General features: G+C 30.2%; 1 protein-coding gene across 4 annotated transcripts; it reads left to right on the forward strand.

Moving 5' to 3' along the window:
- Window positions 1-135: 135 nt before the first annotated feature.
- Window positions 136-11463, forward strand: LOC130896117 (FERM domain-containing protein 5). 4 transcript variants are annotated; one of them, XM_057803918.1, is made up of 9 exons: window positions 136-370; window positions 429-533; window positions 1247-1466; window positions 2510-2721; window positions 2911-3075; window positions 3209-3297; window positions 5933-6150; window positions 8556-8741; window positions 8823-11463. In XM_057803918.1, exons 1-9 carry the CDS (start codon window positions 275-277, stop codon window positions 9254-9256), a joined length of 1725 nt encoding a protein of 574 aa, XP_057659901.1. In that variant the 5' UTR covers window positions 136-274; the 3' UTR covers window positions 9257-11463. The 4 variants fall into 4 exon arrangements, with proteins under 4 accessions (XP_057659901.1, XP_057659918.1, XP_057659927.1 ...); XM_057803935.1 differs by having other exon boundaries at window positions 140-370; window positions 5945-6150; XM_057803944.1 differs by having other exon boundaries at window positions 149-370; window positions 2923-3075.
- The last annotated feature ends 3168 nt before the right edge of the window (window positions 11464-14631 follow it).

Here is a 14631-nt window from a genome sequence, read left to right on the forward strand (position 1 = left end):
CTAAATTATAAGATATTTAAAAAATATGATGAAAAATAATTTTAAAACAATGAAAAAAAATATTTCATTTCCATATACGATAAAATCCATTTTCATTTACTGTTGAGGTACATTAATGTGACACCATTGCTTCTTGAATAGAAGAAATATTCTCATACGTCATGAAAGTCCGAAAAATGTATTGAAATTTGTTGTTTATTTTTAAATTTATCCCAATTCTGTGTTAAATATTATAAAATAGTTTAAAAATTTACACATATGAAATATTTGAAAAATGTTAAAGTTTGGCTCAAAACATGACAGCAATATTGTTTATAAGTGTACTGTTAGGCTTCTCGAAGACACAGAAATTCTTGAATGTGAATATAGGGTAGGTTGAATTAATACTACAGTATTTTAATACCCTTTAAATCGATAAATACTTCCAGCCACAGCACAAAGGAAAATATTTGTTGGAATATGTGTGTCAACAACTTAATTTGGTAGAACAAGATTATTTGGGGCTTCGCTATGTGGACAATCAAGATCAGAGAGTAAATACATTGAAATTATTATTAGTGACTTTTTCTAAAGCTAATAAATATAAATTGAAACGAGTTCTTTGCTAATTGGTAGATGAACATTGTAGTTGTGAGATTGTATCAATGAAACACTCTTTTTGCCACAATCCCACAACAAATCTTTTCCTAAATGAGTGTGTAAAGACTTCGTTTCAATTTACAGCTATTGAGTTTTTTGGGTCGATTGAAACAATTTATTCATACCATCAATATAAAAATCATTGTATTTCAATTGTGCTAGTCTCTCTTATGATGCTTTTTAATAAAAAAATGCCAACAATAGTTTTTATGAAATGTATTTTTAATCTTGAATATGTAATTTGCATTGACATACTACACTTTTAGTTTAAAAAAGGCCTAAAGTGAAAAGTGAAATGTCACATAACATATATTAAAATGTCTATTCAACTATTTGAAAATTGGTTTCATTGCCTTAAATAAAGCAAATGACAAAATATAAAATTAGTCAAAGAACTTGATATTGTTTTCACTTAACATAACAGATAAAACTTTAAATATTTATCATGCCCTAATTTTGGAATAAACAGTGTATTTTCTTCCTTTTATGATTGAAAATTTACCACAGTTTATTTTAATAGGAGGGGATGATAAATGTCTGAAGTTTCCTTTCTAATTGTTTAGGGAAATAGTACAGACAATTTTTGAACTTATACTCATGGTTCTAGCACTGGTTGGATTTGGGTAAATCAATTTGTAAACAAGTGAAGGAACTTGACCCTGTTCTCTTCAGCTTTAGAGTAAAATTTTATCCCCCTGATCCCTTCAGACTGAAAGAGGAGATTACAAGATATCAGATATTTTTGCAATTAAAAAGAGATCTGTTACATGGTAGATTGTATTGTGGCACCAATGAAGCTGCAATGCTTTCAGCATTAATATTGCAAGGTAGGTCCTTTTATTCACAAATTTAGGTAATTAACCATCAGAATTCAAAGTTTTACTTTCAAAGTTATCAAATCATTATGTGAGCAACACCGAACTATGCAACATCTGTCAAATAAAAATCACAACAACTATTCCATTCTATGAAAGAATTCGCCAATATACAAATACCCAAGCACTTGAATTACCAGTTTTATACTATATATACTATACATAAATAACCTCCTTCTTGGACAATCCCTATTCCCACCATCAATGTTAATATGAACACTTTTATAAAAGGAGAATCAAACCATTACTCTTACGGAAGTAAGTTTCAAAGAATACCATTTTCTGTACATCAATGCAACCAAAACACGTAATGGACAAGGAGCTGCAGTATTACTAAAGAACTCTATGGCATATTACAGGCACTAATCAGTGCTAGAAGGAATTTATACAATAGAACAGCCATACTCACAAGACTCCATGAGCTCAATACATACCATTTAACAAATTTTTCTAAAACACCTAATAGGTCTTCTTATTACAACCCAATTACACCCCATCCACCAATCCAAGGCAAATGTATCAATTATTTGGATTCCATCACACACCGGCATCCCAGGATACGAAAAAGCAGACCAATGAGCCAAAGAAGCAGCACAGTTGTGCACGAAGTGATAACAAACGACAATAAAGGGATAATCAGAACAAAAGTTCAGTACGAGTGGAACAGATCGCAGTCGATATCAAAATCTATAAAACCATCCGTTCAACCATGGCAAAACAGTTTTAAAAATCATGCAGACCAAATAAAAATCGATCGTTTCAGGCTAGGGCACACTAGAGTGACACACTCATATCTATTCAACCGAGAAAATATCTAAAAGATGTATCACAAATTGTGAAGTGACATGTCGCTGATAACCTTTGAAGTTGATGCGACAATAAATTCATAAAAAAATATTATGAGCAACAGCCTTGAAATATCTGGAAAGGAAGCTTGTTCTGTCAGCATTGTTTTCCATAAAACTAATTAATAGTTTGAAATATAACTGTTTTAGGTGAATTGGGAGATTATGATCCTGAAATACACGTAGGTAATTATATTTCTGACATGAAAATATTATTAAAACAAACAGAAGCAATAGAAGATAAAGCAATGGAAATACACCAGAAGCAGTTGAAAGGTCAAAGCCAGAGTCAAGTGGAAACAGCTTTTTTGAAATTAGCCTGTCAACTTGACACATATGGAGTTGATCCCCATCCTGTTAAGGTATGTTATACAAGGGTGTCATTGCAACTTCAAACAAATTATTTTCATTATTATCTTTTATTTTAGCTATAAACAGAAATTACTAACTCAAATTTTTCTCCATATTTGTCTGAGTAAATAGTATAAATTGTTTCAAGTTGTTTTGACATCCTGTATGATGAATATAATTTTATTTTTCTGTTTAAAAAGGGTTTGTTGCAGGATCAGAAAAGAAGTCAACTTTATTTAGGAATTAATTACAGTGGTATACTGACTTTTCAAGGGAGTCGTAAAACACACCACTTCAGGTGGCCTGATATACAAAAAATCAATTATGAAGGAAAAGTGTTCATTATCCACCTGAATTATAACGATGTAAGACATACAAGATATTCTTTATTTTTTTTTCATATTTATTTTTTTTAAACAATTTGTTGTTGCAATTTTATTTTATGTATTAACTAAAGTTCAATTGCAATTTGGTTATAAATATTCTATTTTTTTGAAGAAAAAACATACAGTAGGCTTTAAGTGCCCTTCAGGTCAAGCATGTAGACATGTTTGGAGATGTGCTGTTGAACAGATGTTATTTTTTACGTAAGTATATAAAGTTTATTTCTATTTGTGTGTAGCACAAATATTTGCACTGCATCTAGTTTAGTTAGTTGAGGGTCTATTGCAAATAAAAATGTAATTAAAAAAATTGTTTTTCTAACTTTTCACATATCTATTATAGTCCAAAAGCTACCAGCTGTTCAAGATTTTTCCCACCCTGTGTAATTTGTAGTCACTCTTTTAATTTGTTTCATTCTTTCTAGTACTATAGTGATATTCAGAGTGGATACGATTAAAAACTTACTTGATATGAAGAAAACAAAACCCAAAAGTCTTCTGACTTCATTTATCTAATAATCATTACGATTGTATATCTGCTTAACTGTGTGATTAATGATATTATACAGTAGAACTTCGATAAGATAAATACCAAGGGAACATTAAAGAATTTGAGTTATAGAGGTTTTTACTACTAAGGATTTAAGTTAAAGAGTTTTTATTGGTTTATATTTTTATTTACAGAGATTGGATTATGAGCTTTGTGTAGAATTTATAAAAATAGACGAGCTAGGCTGGATACAAATGAAGCTGAAAATATACCTTGATCCAGCGGTTGAAGTTGTGATTTTTTTGCTGGAATAAATTGAGCTACGTCAGTATGTGCTGTACAGTTATCTTTGAAAGGAGGAATTTTTCTTTTTCGGTAATTATTTGTTTGTCTTTTTAATGGCAAAGAGGTTTCTTTGATTTGTCAATAACCAATGGCTCAAATTATATACAAATAAGTTACTGTGCTTAGACTTTATTGTATTGTTTACATTGGAAGCCATTTGGTAAACATGTGTAGGCAATGGATAATGGATAATCTTTCAGATGAAATATCCCTGAAAAGCAGCCGAAAAACAGGGTTTCAACTACAGGGAACTATTTTTGTTTACACATTCATTCAAAATCACTCATGATTGAAGTTACCAAGGTCGTCGTCGTTACAACTTTGAGTTACTAGGGTGCAAAGCTCAAACTATTCGTTATAGAGGATTCGTATTTTAAGTAAAAGACTTTTGGGACCCCGAGGGAAAGGGAACACAACATTTTATGAATTTATAGAGGTTATTATATTATCGAAGTTCAAGTTATCAAGATTCTACTGAATTTTCGTGATGATTTATTTAGATTTTAGGCCACCTTTTATAGAAAATCACTTTGAAAAATGACTTTTCAACCTATGTCAGTCTTTATCAAAATAATTGTCTATAGCAAAAGTATTTGCACTGCGCCCAAACTTGATGAATATTGAAATAGGTCAAAGGTCAATTTTTACCTGAGTCTACATTGATTTACCATTACATATTGTAATGTTCATCTTCTAATTTATTTGCACAGTTTTTCACATGGGGTGGATTTAACACTTACTTAATTTAATATTTATTTATTTTTCTAAAATTTCTTGGGCTTATAGGTTGTTTGGATGAAATAGGTCCGAAATAGGTAACTGTCAATCTTTACCCGATTTTCTATTACCTGAAATTGAGATGATTCATCACAAAAACTGTTAAAAAGGTGTAAGAAAGAAAAAGTTGGAGAAATATAAATTTTTTGTATCAATCTACGTTATCTATTCAAAATTACATATCATCATGTTTGTCTTCTAATTTATTTGAACAATTTTTCACTTTAAATTGAAAACATTATTAAAAATATATTATTAAAATCAATGTCTTTACCTCAGAATTTCAATAATAAAAGGTAGATTGAAATTAATTAATCAATTTATGGTAAATTTCTTGCCTAGAAAACCTATCTTGTCTTGAGCTAAGATTTTTGTTTTTTTGGTAAAAAAAAGTCAAATTTATGATGTTAATTTTTTTAATGTTTGTATAGAGCAGTTGATGCATGCTTGGTGCATTCGTGACCACTTATTCTGTTCTCTAAGTATTGTGTAGTCATTCCTATATAATTTATTTATAAACTAACACTAACTACACCAAACTATTCACTATCCACTAATTTATACACTAAGACTTATTACTAAACACTTATTTAATTCTTAACATACTAATTTATTTAAACACACCGTTTACTTATCTATACCGATGTGTTTGGGATGACACCAGATTATTTATTGGGTCACTCGATGATAAACAAACGCCTATTTATACAAAACAGTTTTCTCGATAATTCGGTTCTAGAATGTGAACAAAAAACAAGGTTTTCCTGGAAATTGATTCCATAAAAACGGCCATAATAAACTTAGAATAAATTATAAAAACAATTCTAAGGTTTGCCGCTATATAACCGTTTTTGGAAATTTGTAACTGGCGCGTCTACCAAATTTTAGATTCTATTAACTATTAACGTAATAGAACAGGACCGGCTTCAAGGTTCATGTCGTGGACGAGTTCGTAACAATATATATTATTTTTGTAAAATGTGAATTTTCAAAATCTTTGATTCAGCATAAATTTATATATAATAATAATTACATTGTATTTGCACTGACCTAAATAATTATATGGGGCGTCTTACACTATTTCCTTTTCTTAATTTTGAGGTTTACATCATTTTTCCTCATGCTATTCGTACTTTGTAAAAAATAATTTTTGTTTGCAATAGTACTTGAGTTCCACCAGCGCACTCTCTGTAGTTTCATTAGTTACAAAAGGTATTATTATATTAGTTTGCCAACTAGCTCTGACGCCCCATCGGTAGTAACAGGAGGAGGATTCTTTTCCTGGGGTACCAAGTTCAAATATACTGGTCGAACAGAAAAAGAGATATTAGAAGATAGTGGTTCCCCATCTAGGGAGGAACCAAATATTCAACGTACTTCTAGTGTTAGGAGAAAAGCGTCTAGTGTACCTGCTACTCCATCCACACCCTTACAGCCTCATTTAGGTAAATAGAATCCTTAGACGTAATTCATCAGACCCGAGTAGTAGATATACGTTCATTTTGGTGTATAATTAAAATTTCTATTTACAGGAGGTAGTAAGAATCAAATTAATAAATTTAATATGACTACAGTAATCCCTTCTATAACACGTTAGGCGTTGTATAACGCGTTGCGTATAAATTATCCATGTTTATCTGGTTGTGGGGAGAAACGGTTTCCCATAGGGGGTACTCGCATTTTTTAAAAAGTATTTTTTTGTTTATTTTAGGTCAGGAAAAGGATATTTGTATTGTGACTGTGGCGAACCATCCAAGCTCCACTATATTTGCATTAAATTATTTAAAGTATCCATTTTTTGGGCTTCCAAAACTTCTTTCTGAGCATCTAATAGTCGATTGACTGGGTGATTAAGTAAAATCTGTAATTTAATCTCAACAACAGTATCCGTAACAGTAATATAGTGATATGTATGTGGGTAACACTCCTTGGCAAGTTGGATTTTTTTATAAGATGGAAACTTGGACTTATCTTTTAATCTTATTAAATTGTATTGATGTCTGGTAAGTTTGGATTCAGAGAACATCTCCAGAGCTTCTCTCCCAAAAAGTTGGCAGCTCTTTTGGGCGTCACTTCCCTGACCCGAAGACCGTCAACTCATTTGAGCAGCAATAGTTTAGTGTTTTTTTTGGCGTTTGGTCCGTTCCGAAACTTTTTCTAGGACGACTACATTTTTTTATCAATAACAAGTTCACACAAATGACTAGGTCAACATGCACACTGTATTATCAAAATTATCACGTTTTTGTACAGTTTGGTTATTTAACTGTGCGACCCAGCTAATTTTGTTTTAATTTCGCCCAATTTTTTTTCAATTTCTACCAAGTATTCATGCATTTGGACCTGAAAGTTTTCTATCGCCAAAGCTCCTGGTGGATGCATATTTTTTCACATTGTAGTCCACGGTGCGTTTAGGTACTTTGAATTCGTCGGCAATGGTACGATTACTTTTGCCTAAACTATGAAGATTTGCGATTATTGCACGAGTTTTAACCGATAGTTCCTTTGTTTTTACCCATTTTAAAACTTACAAGTCTGAATATGCGAGAACGAAAACAATTTGTGTACGAAATTCAAAAAGATATGTCCAAAAAGTATAAATCACAGCGTCTCATAGGGCTAACTTGGACTAAACTACAATCAAAAACCGAAGAAATAATTTACTATTAAAGAATAAAAAACAAATCAGCTGGTTCTAAAGACACTATTATTTTTGGTTGGTGAGAAAATATCTAAATATTTTTTTCATTGAAAATCGCAGAAATTTCAAATTTTTAACTGCATAAAAAAACGATTCTCAGTGGTTTTCAGTTGTGACGTCATATGTTTAATAAAAACCTTGAGCAGTTATCTGCTTGATGATCACGAGGTTATCGTTGCCGGCAACGTAGCATATGCTGTTATAATACAGTTTTTATTTATTAGTCACGGATAAATAAAACTTTCTATATATAAGTGAATAAACCTTTTATAGGTCAAGTTTCTTACTTTGTCACATAATCACGTTAAAAGTTAACAACATAAACATAATTACTATAAAATTTTAAAATAAGTTGAATTTGAATCTTACTTACATTAAAATGATCCTGGCAACAAAAATAATTACATCTCGCAGGATCGTCGAAACACTTTCAAACCATTTCGGTTGTAGTATATTCGAATTTCTTACTCATCATAAACTTTATCAGGTGTTTTAGTTGTGGCTTATTTTCAGATTAATGAAAGTTTAATAATAACGCTTATTTTAGAATAACTGTCCTATTTACCTTCTATCATATGTTCAGTGTTTATTTTATACTTATGACGTCAGGCAATATGGCGGCCTTACTGAAATGTTTAAACTAAACTACAAAATGTTTGGATTTTCCGAAAAGTTGCATATAAACTATCCAAAACAATTTTTTTCTCAAACTATTTATAGGAATATTATTTTGATTGCAATCTTCTATCCAAATCATCAAAAATATTTTTCTGTTTTCGGTATTAACGAATATTTTACACGTGAAGTTTTGCAACGATCTAGACAATACAGAACTCCTAATTTTTTAAAATTGTTCGTATTGTTGACTTATTTAGCTCTAGATCCTTTGCTATTATTGTTGATTTTTTAAGGTTATTTAGCTGATCCAAAATATCAATTTTTTGTTGTAGAGAAATGAAAGAATTTCCTTTTTAACTTGGGTTTGTTTCCTTTTCACTTGTCATGGCTTAAAACTAAATATTTTATATTATGAACTAATTATGAATTGTACAATTCATAAATTCCACAGTATGTACCGTGTTATAAGGGGGATTACTTTATTCTATTAACTATAGCCCAATCAGGGAATAAAGAAGTTATTTCATTTAGGTTACTGTAGTTTACCAAGGTCAAGTCACTCTGATGTGGGTAGTTCCCGAATGGAGTCTAGCAATAGTACAGGTTTATTGTCAGGATTAGACAATAATCCTTCTCAGATCTACAGTGATGTTGCTGCCTTAGAAACCGTTACAGAAGATCAAGAAGCAATAGGTGCCATGAAGCTACGTACCACAGGTGAGGGTTGATCTGTATTTGCAGTATTCAAATAGAAAAAAGTAAATATTTTTGGATTTACTGATTTGTTTTCATTTTCAGTGTTGAAGGAAGACTCGATGGATCGTTTCAGTGACTACTATTTTCGCGATTCGTTCGAGCATTCATCATCAGAATCTCAGTTGGTCGATAACTACCGAGGGTATGAAACAACAAATCCATCTCACCGTTCAAGTAGAAGTCAAACTCCTTTGTCACATTCCCAAGTTGATTCCGGGAGAATTTATTTACCGAATACATCTCAACCAGCGCAAAGCAATGTTAAAAAAATCAAAAAGTTTAATATTTTGAGTGCTTTTATACCTTCTTTAGTTATCGTTATGGTTTTAGCTGTGGTTTCTACAATTGTTGTTCTAGAAAGTGACTGGGAGTTGTTGAGTAACGTTAGGAATATTCCTGAGATGGTAACGCTAAAATACCAAGTGTACGAGCCAGTGAAACAGTACTGGAAGAATAAATTCGGACTTTTATTTTAGTTTTTGCTATAATTATGTTTTTGAACGTTATGTTCCAGGCAGTGGCTGTATTAGATGAATTTAGGTGGTATTATGTAAACATGTTTGTGGAGTATATGCAGTATGTTTATGTATTTGTTGGGTAAACACTAAAATTTTGATTATGGCGTGCAAGCACATTAGAATTTTACAAAAATTCTGGGCAGAGAGGGATAAATTAGCTTTTATAATCATAAAAAAATTTCATTTAAAACCTTCGGTACAAACACACGCGTTGATGAACACACTGTTGGTATTAGAAATATTACTACTTGTTATAAATAGACGGAATTATTTGGAAGTATAAATAATGTTTGTTAACAAAAATCTGACTGATTTTTACAGATTTACTAATCCACCAATTTAAAAAAATAATATGATTCATAACCTAAGAATCTCGTCCTCTGGTAGTGAAAAAATGCGAGGAAACGAGTCCAGTTGATATAAAATGTTATACCATTACCCCAGTAAGCGATTTATTCCTAGTAAACAGTTTTCTACTACATCATTGTTATTTTTGATATTTTTAACAAGGATGTCAATTTTTTTGGAAACTTTTTCACCCAATAAAAAATAACACTACTTGTCAACTATTTGTTGTCTCTATGGTGAATACAGACTGGTTTCCGGTGTTTCATTGTCGATACTCTTCTTATCGACGTTGCCGGAGTGTATGTTTTCTAGGTTAACAAATTTTTTTCTGAAATGAGAGTATTGCAGGCCTTCAGTCCTCCACCACAAAATATCTGTCAAGGTTATCATCTTCTTTATATCCGTCTAACTCTACTATAGCTCTAGAGGTACTGGTACATTTCTTTTTAGCTAAAATAGCTTCCAGGTTAGTAAAAATTAATAGATCATCAACTAGTTTATCTTTTGGCGAATTTAGCTTATAAGTTTCTTTTAGAAAAGTAGTTTTCTACTGCATGGTTGTTATTTTTGATATTTTTAAAAGTGATGTCTATTTTTTTGGGAAACTTTTTCACCCAATAAAAAAATAATACTACTTTTCAACTATTCGTTGTCTCTATGGTGAATACAATCTAGTTTCCAGTGTTTATTTATGATGTTAACATTCTAATAACAGTTTGTTTCATTTTTACACCAATATTAGAAACAAACGTTCTTGAACCTAGGGTCCAAAAATTTTGCAAGCATGGGGGTTTGGCTGTTCTCAAAAAGGTCTTTATACTTTTCATTAGGGTGTACCCAACTTTATTAACCTCTTTGGAATACCCTTTAGCATAAACAGCCACAAGAGGGTGATATGATGAATGTAGTATTTGCATATTTTTTCCACACTAAAAAATCCAAACATAACATTAATCAACCTGACATTTTTCATTCATTTTCATCAACTGTGAAAAAGTAACAGTTCAGTTTTTACTTGCCATCACTGGGAGTTATATATTTGCCAAATATTAGGAAAATAATTTTTTATTTGAATTTAATTAATAATAATATGATTGAATTTATTTAGGACAACCATTTATATATTTTCTTCAATTAACCACTCTAGCACGGTACTTGGAGGACGAGTAAGCATAGAATCTCCTTCGAAATTTTATGGGTATACATTGAAATTGTATTTTATTTTCAAATTTTCAGCTAGGTCCTTTTTTTAGACCAAATAAACGAGTTTTATTGTAAATAAACGTACTTACGCTTATGCTTTACGAAATAGACCCATTCAAACTAAAGTGACATTTCTAAAAGCATTCCATTACCAAAAGCATTGCATTACCTAGAGATATATTTACTTGCACCATAATTATTTTTGTAGAAACTACATAAAAAGTATATTGAATGTTAGTTTTGTATTTATTTAGAATTTTATTAAATGACGAATGTACAAAACTTTTTAAATGATTTTCATAACTCAAAAATATAGATACGTACTTAATGTTTTATTTTAAATTTTCGAAAGTATATTGTTGGCCTTCGATTGTATAATTATATTAATATCGTCTAGTTCTAAAAAATTAATCATTTTAAAAAAATAATCAGATATTTTAGCTAAAACTATTTTTTACTAAACACAATATAAAAATAAGAAAAAATGTACCGATAACTGTTTTAGGTGATAGATAAATAGACTTGGGCTAGAGCATTTGAAAATGATGAAAAATGAAAAAAATTGATGGAATTCGTTGGGAAAGGAAGAAAATATTCGAAAATAAAAAGAAAAATAATTTACGGATGGTCTGAAATTGGGAAGTAGAAGATTTTCGGCATAACTACAAGTCCCATGAAAAAAAAAAATAAATAAATAGAAAAGTTGTAGGTCATCTATAAGTTTTGTATCTACACTTTTTTCACATAACCTCAAAATTTATATAAAAAATTCAAATTATCAAGTTTTTGGTTTTTTGTATTGTTTGAAAAAAAATTTTTTTTTCATGAAATCCAGTGCTTCTTTAATAAAGCCGTTTTCGATTGAAAATTAGGGTGCTTTTTCCATTTTAAGTCAAATAAGATAAAAAAAAATATAAATATTTTAGATCAAAAAAATTACAGCGCTGTGTAAGTTTTCTTGGAATTTCGTAAAGAAATAATGTTTTTAAGAAACTTAAAATAGAAAATACCAAAAATTTGGTTATTTGAATTTTTCACACAAATTTTGAGGTTATGTGTGAATACAAAAGCTCTTCTTCATTCAATCTTCATTTTACCTTCAAAGTTCACGATCAACTTTTTTCCATAGACTAGTAGTTTCACCGCAAATGGAGATAAACTGTTAATAACCCTAAAAAACTCTCCCCTTCCAATTCCTGACCTCAAAGCTACCGTAAATTATTTTTACTTTTTCACATTTTTGTTATATCCCTTTTTTTCCCAATGTGTTTCATCCTACTCATGTTTATGGCAACGTTGTAATGGGATTTATGTTTTGAAATTCAACTTTTTTAAGGTTAGATTTATTAATTAAAATTTCAAGTGAACGTGAACATCTTTTAATTTCAAATCAAAAAAGTATTGTTTTGGAAAGTAATAGGCCAGGTTGGTGTAAAGTAATGAAAAAATTATTAATGGGATGTATTAGCTTCCAAAACATATTAATATAAAAATGTTGCCACTAGTTTTGTCAAGATCGTTAAAAATAATTTTCTTCTTCTCTTTTAATACGGACGAAAACTTTTTACTAAGCAAACCCCAATTATTTTTCAGTTTTATACCTATCCTAGAAACGGAGTCATCTTTCTCTGAAACACCCTGTATTTAGTTGGCAATTTTTTAGTGCAATAACACTCAAAAGTATAAAAATGTAATAAGTAATTGTTTTTTACTAATTAGCAATTTTTGGAATTAGACTGATATTTTTTTATCCTTTGTTATTATTATTATATAAAATCCTTGATAGCATTATCTAGGATAAATTTAAAATACTAGAAGGATTCACCTTTTAATTTTTTTGGTTAGGTTTTAGGTTATGTGATTTAAAGAAAGGTATTATTGTATATTTATATATATATATATTGATTGTGTACATGGTGGAACCTGTTTATATTTTAATTTTAAGATATTTTTTTAAAACCAAGTAATCGGGATGTGAGTGAAAAATACGGAGAATTTTATTAAAAACAAAATAATAGTTGAATTAATCTTTTTGGTGGTACTGTCCTTTGCTAACAATGCTTTTATCCCAACGTTGAACCATGAATGGAAACATTTTTTAAAGCTTTCATTTGCTCTGTCGTGTCCTTCTTATCAGTATTAGAAATTGTATCAAATTGTTTCATTTCAGTTTATTTTTCATGGGATAAATCTGATGAGTAACGCTGATGTGGAACGACAGGAATACTTTAGCACCAAAAAATCAAATAAAAATTACTGTTGTGATGATAAAGAAGGAAGTCATTGGTCTAAGAACAAACTCTGATCGCATTAAGCCCTCATACTCGAAGAATTGGGAATTTTTGTCTCATATTTGTAGCATTTCAATGCATCCGTTAAAATTTTTGCAAATAAATTTTGCATGATTGCGTTTTTCAAGATCAATTTTTTTTCGACTGTTACTGCAAATAGAATCACAATAAATCAGTTGAAATAGATGATGTTATAAAAGTTCATTAACCGTATTTTTTAATCACACCTCGTAAATAATTGGAATACTGCAGCGGATAAAATCGACCAATAATTTTTTTAATCGATAAAGAAGAATTACATATATATTGTTACATAATTTTATTTTTTTTATACCAATTTTATTAAATTACATTCCATTGCAAATAAAAATACATTCATTGGAAAATAATAATGTGGTAGGAAATCAAAATGTAATGAATTACATTTTCTCGTTTACTGGATAATATTTTTTGAAATTTCAAACCTGAATTTAAGAAATAATTTGGAATTTATGGAACTATTGGTGATATTCATACTAAACACACTGTTTACTGCTATCACTACACCAATAATTACACTAATTGGTCCTTCGAGCCGGATATCCACCTGTAGAAAGCTCAAAATATTCTAATTGCGAGTGATGTATTTGAGGTATTAGTAAATAGTGTGTTAAGTACAAATTAGAAAAGAAAATAAACTTAGTTTAAATTAAATAAAGAGCAATAAGCAATTTTTTTATTTGTTTCGAATTTTGGTATATAAGATGTTGAAATCTCTAGGAAACAACTAAAATAGCATTGAAAATTCTTATTTTTTATCGGAACAATCCAATTTACTAAATCTGTGATCTTTTTTGATTCTGCTGCTTTAGAAATAGTTAAAAAAATGTACAAAGTCTCTAAAAAGTGCAATCAAAAAATATATATACACACAAAACAAATTTGTTCACTGCCTAACATACGATAGGGTTCAAATTTTGGTTTTTGCTGATTGTACATTCTATTTAGAACCGTTTTTGGCGTGCATTGTAGAGATAAACAAAATTAGTACGCATTCCCTTTAATAAAATACGAGGGTTGTCCATAAAATAAGGTGTCCAAGGGCTGCCAACGTTAGGAACACTATTAGGCGGTATTTGTCGAAACTGGCGTGGAACATGGCTCCTTTTCTTCCAGTTTCCGCCCCTGTGAGCTGTCCCCAACGTTCATTCTTATCTTTGTTGCCCTAAAAGATAGAGATTCTCACGCCAGGTGCGAATTATGCTCCTAAGCTAAGTCCCATGCATAAGGAAAATGGTACATCGCATGCAAAAATAAATTGATATTGACGGCGTTTATGTAGAAAAATAGAGGGAAGCTTAAGCTTTCTAAACATGTTTTATTCAATGCCGATAAACATATTTTCCATTGTGGCAAGCCTCGTAGAAATTCACTTCCACATAATTATTGTTGTCAATTTTTATATGAAGGGATTTTACTTTTATTTCTCTTTAGGAATATAAAATTTTTCTA

The sequence above is a fragment of the Diorhabda carinulata genome, chromosome 1 (assembly GCF_026250575.1).
Source record: "Diorhabda carinulata isolate Delta chromosome 1, icDioCari1.1, whole genome shotgun sequence".
NCBI lineage: Eukaryota > Metazoa > Arthropoda > Insecta > Coleoptera > Chrysomelidae > Diorhabda > Diorhabda carinulata.

Excerpts from the sequence above, each read along its gene's own strand:
- LOC130896117 (XM_057803918.1), top strand. The coding sequence starts at position 275 with ATGTTAAAGTTTGGCTCAAAACATGACAGCAATATTGTTTATAAGTGT. Across the intron at positions 534-1,246 it reads TGGACAATCAAGATCAGAGA|CACTGGTTGGATTTGGGTAA; the intron begins GTAAATACATTG and ends TCATGGTTCTAG. Across the intron at positions 6,151-8,555 it reads ACCCTTACAGCCTCATTTAG|GTTACTGTAGTTTACCAAGG; the intron begins GTAAATAGAATC and ends TATTTCATTTAG.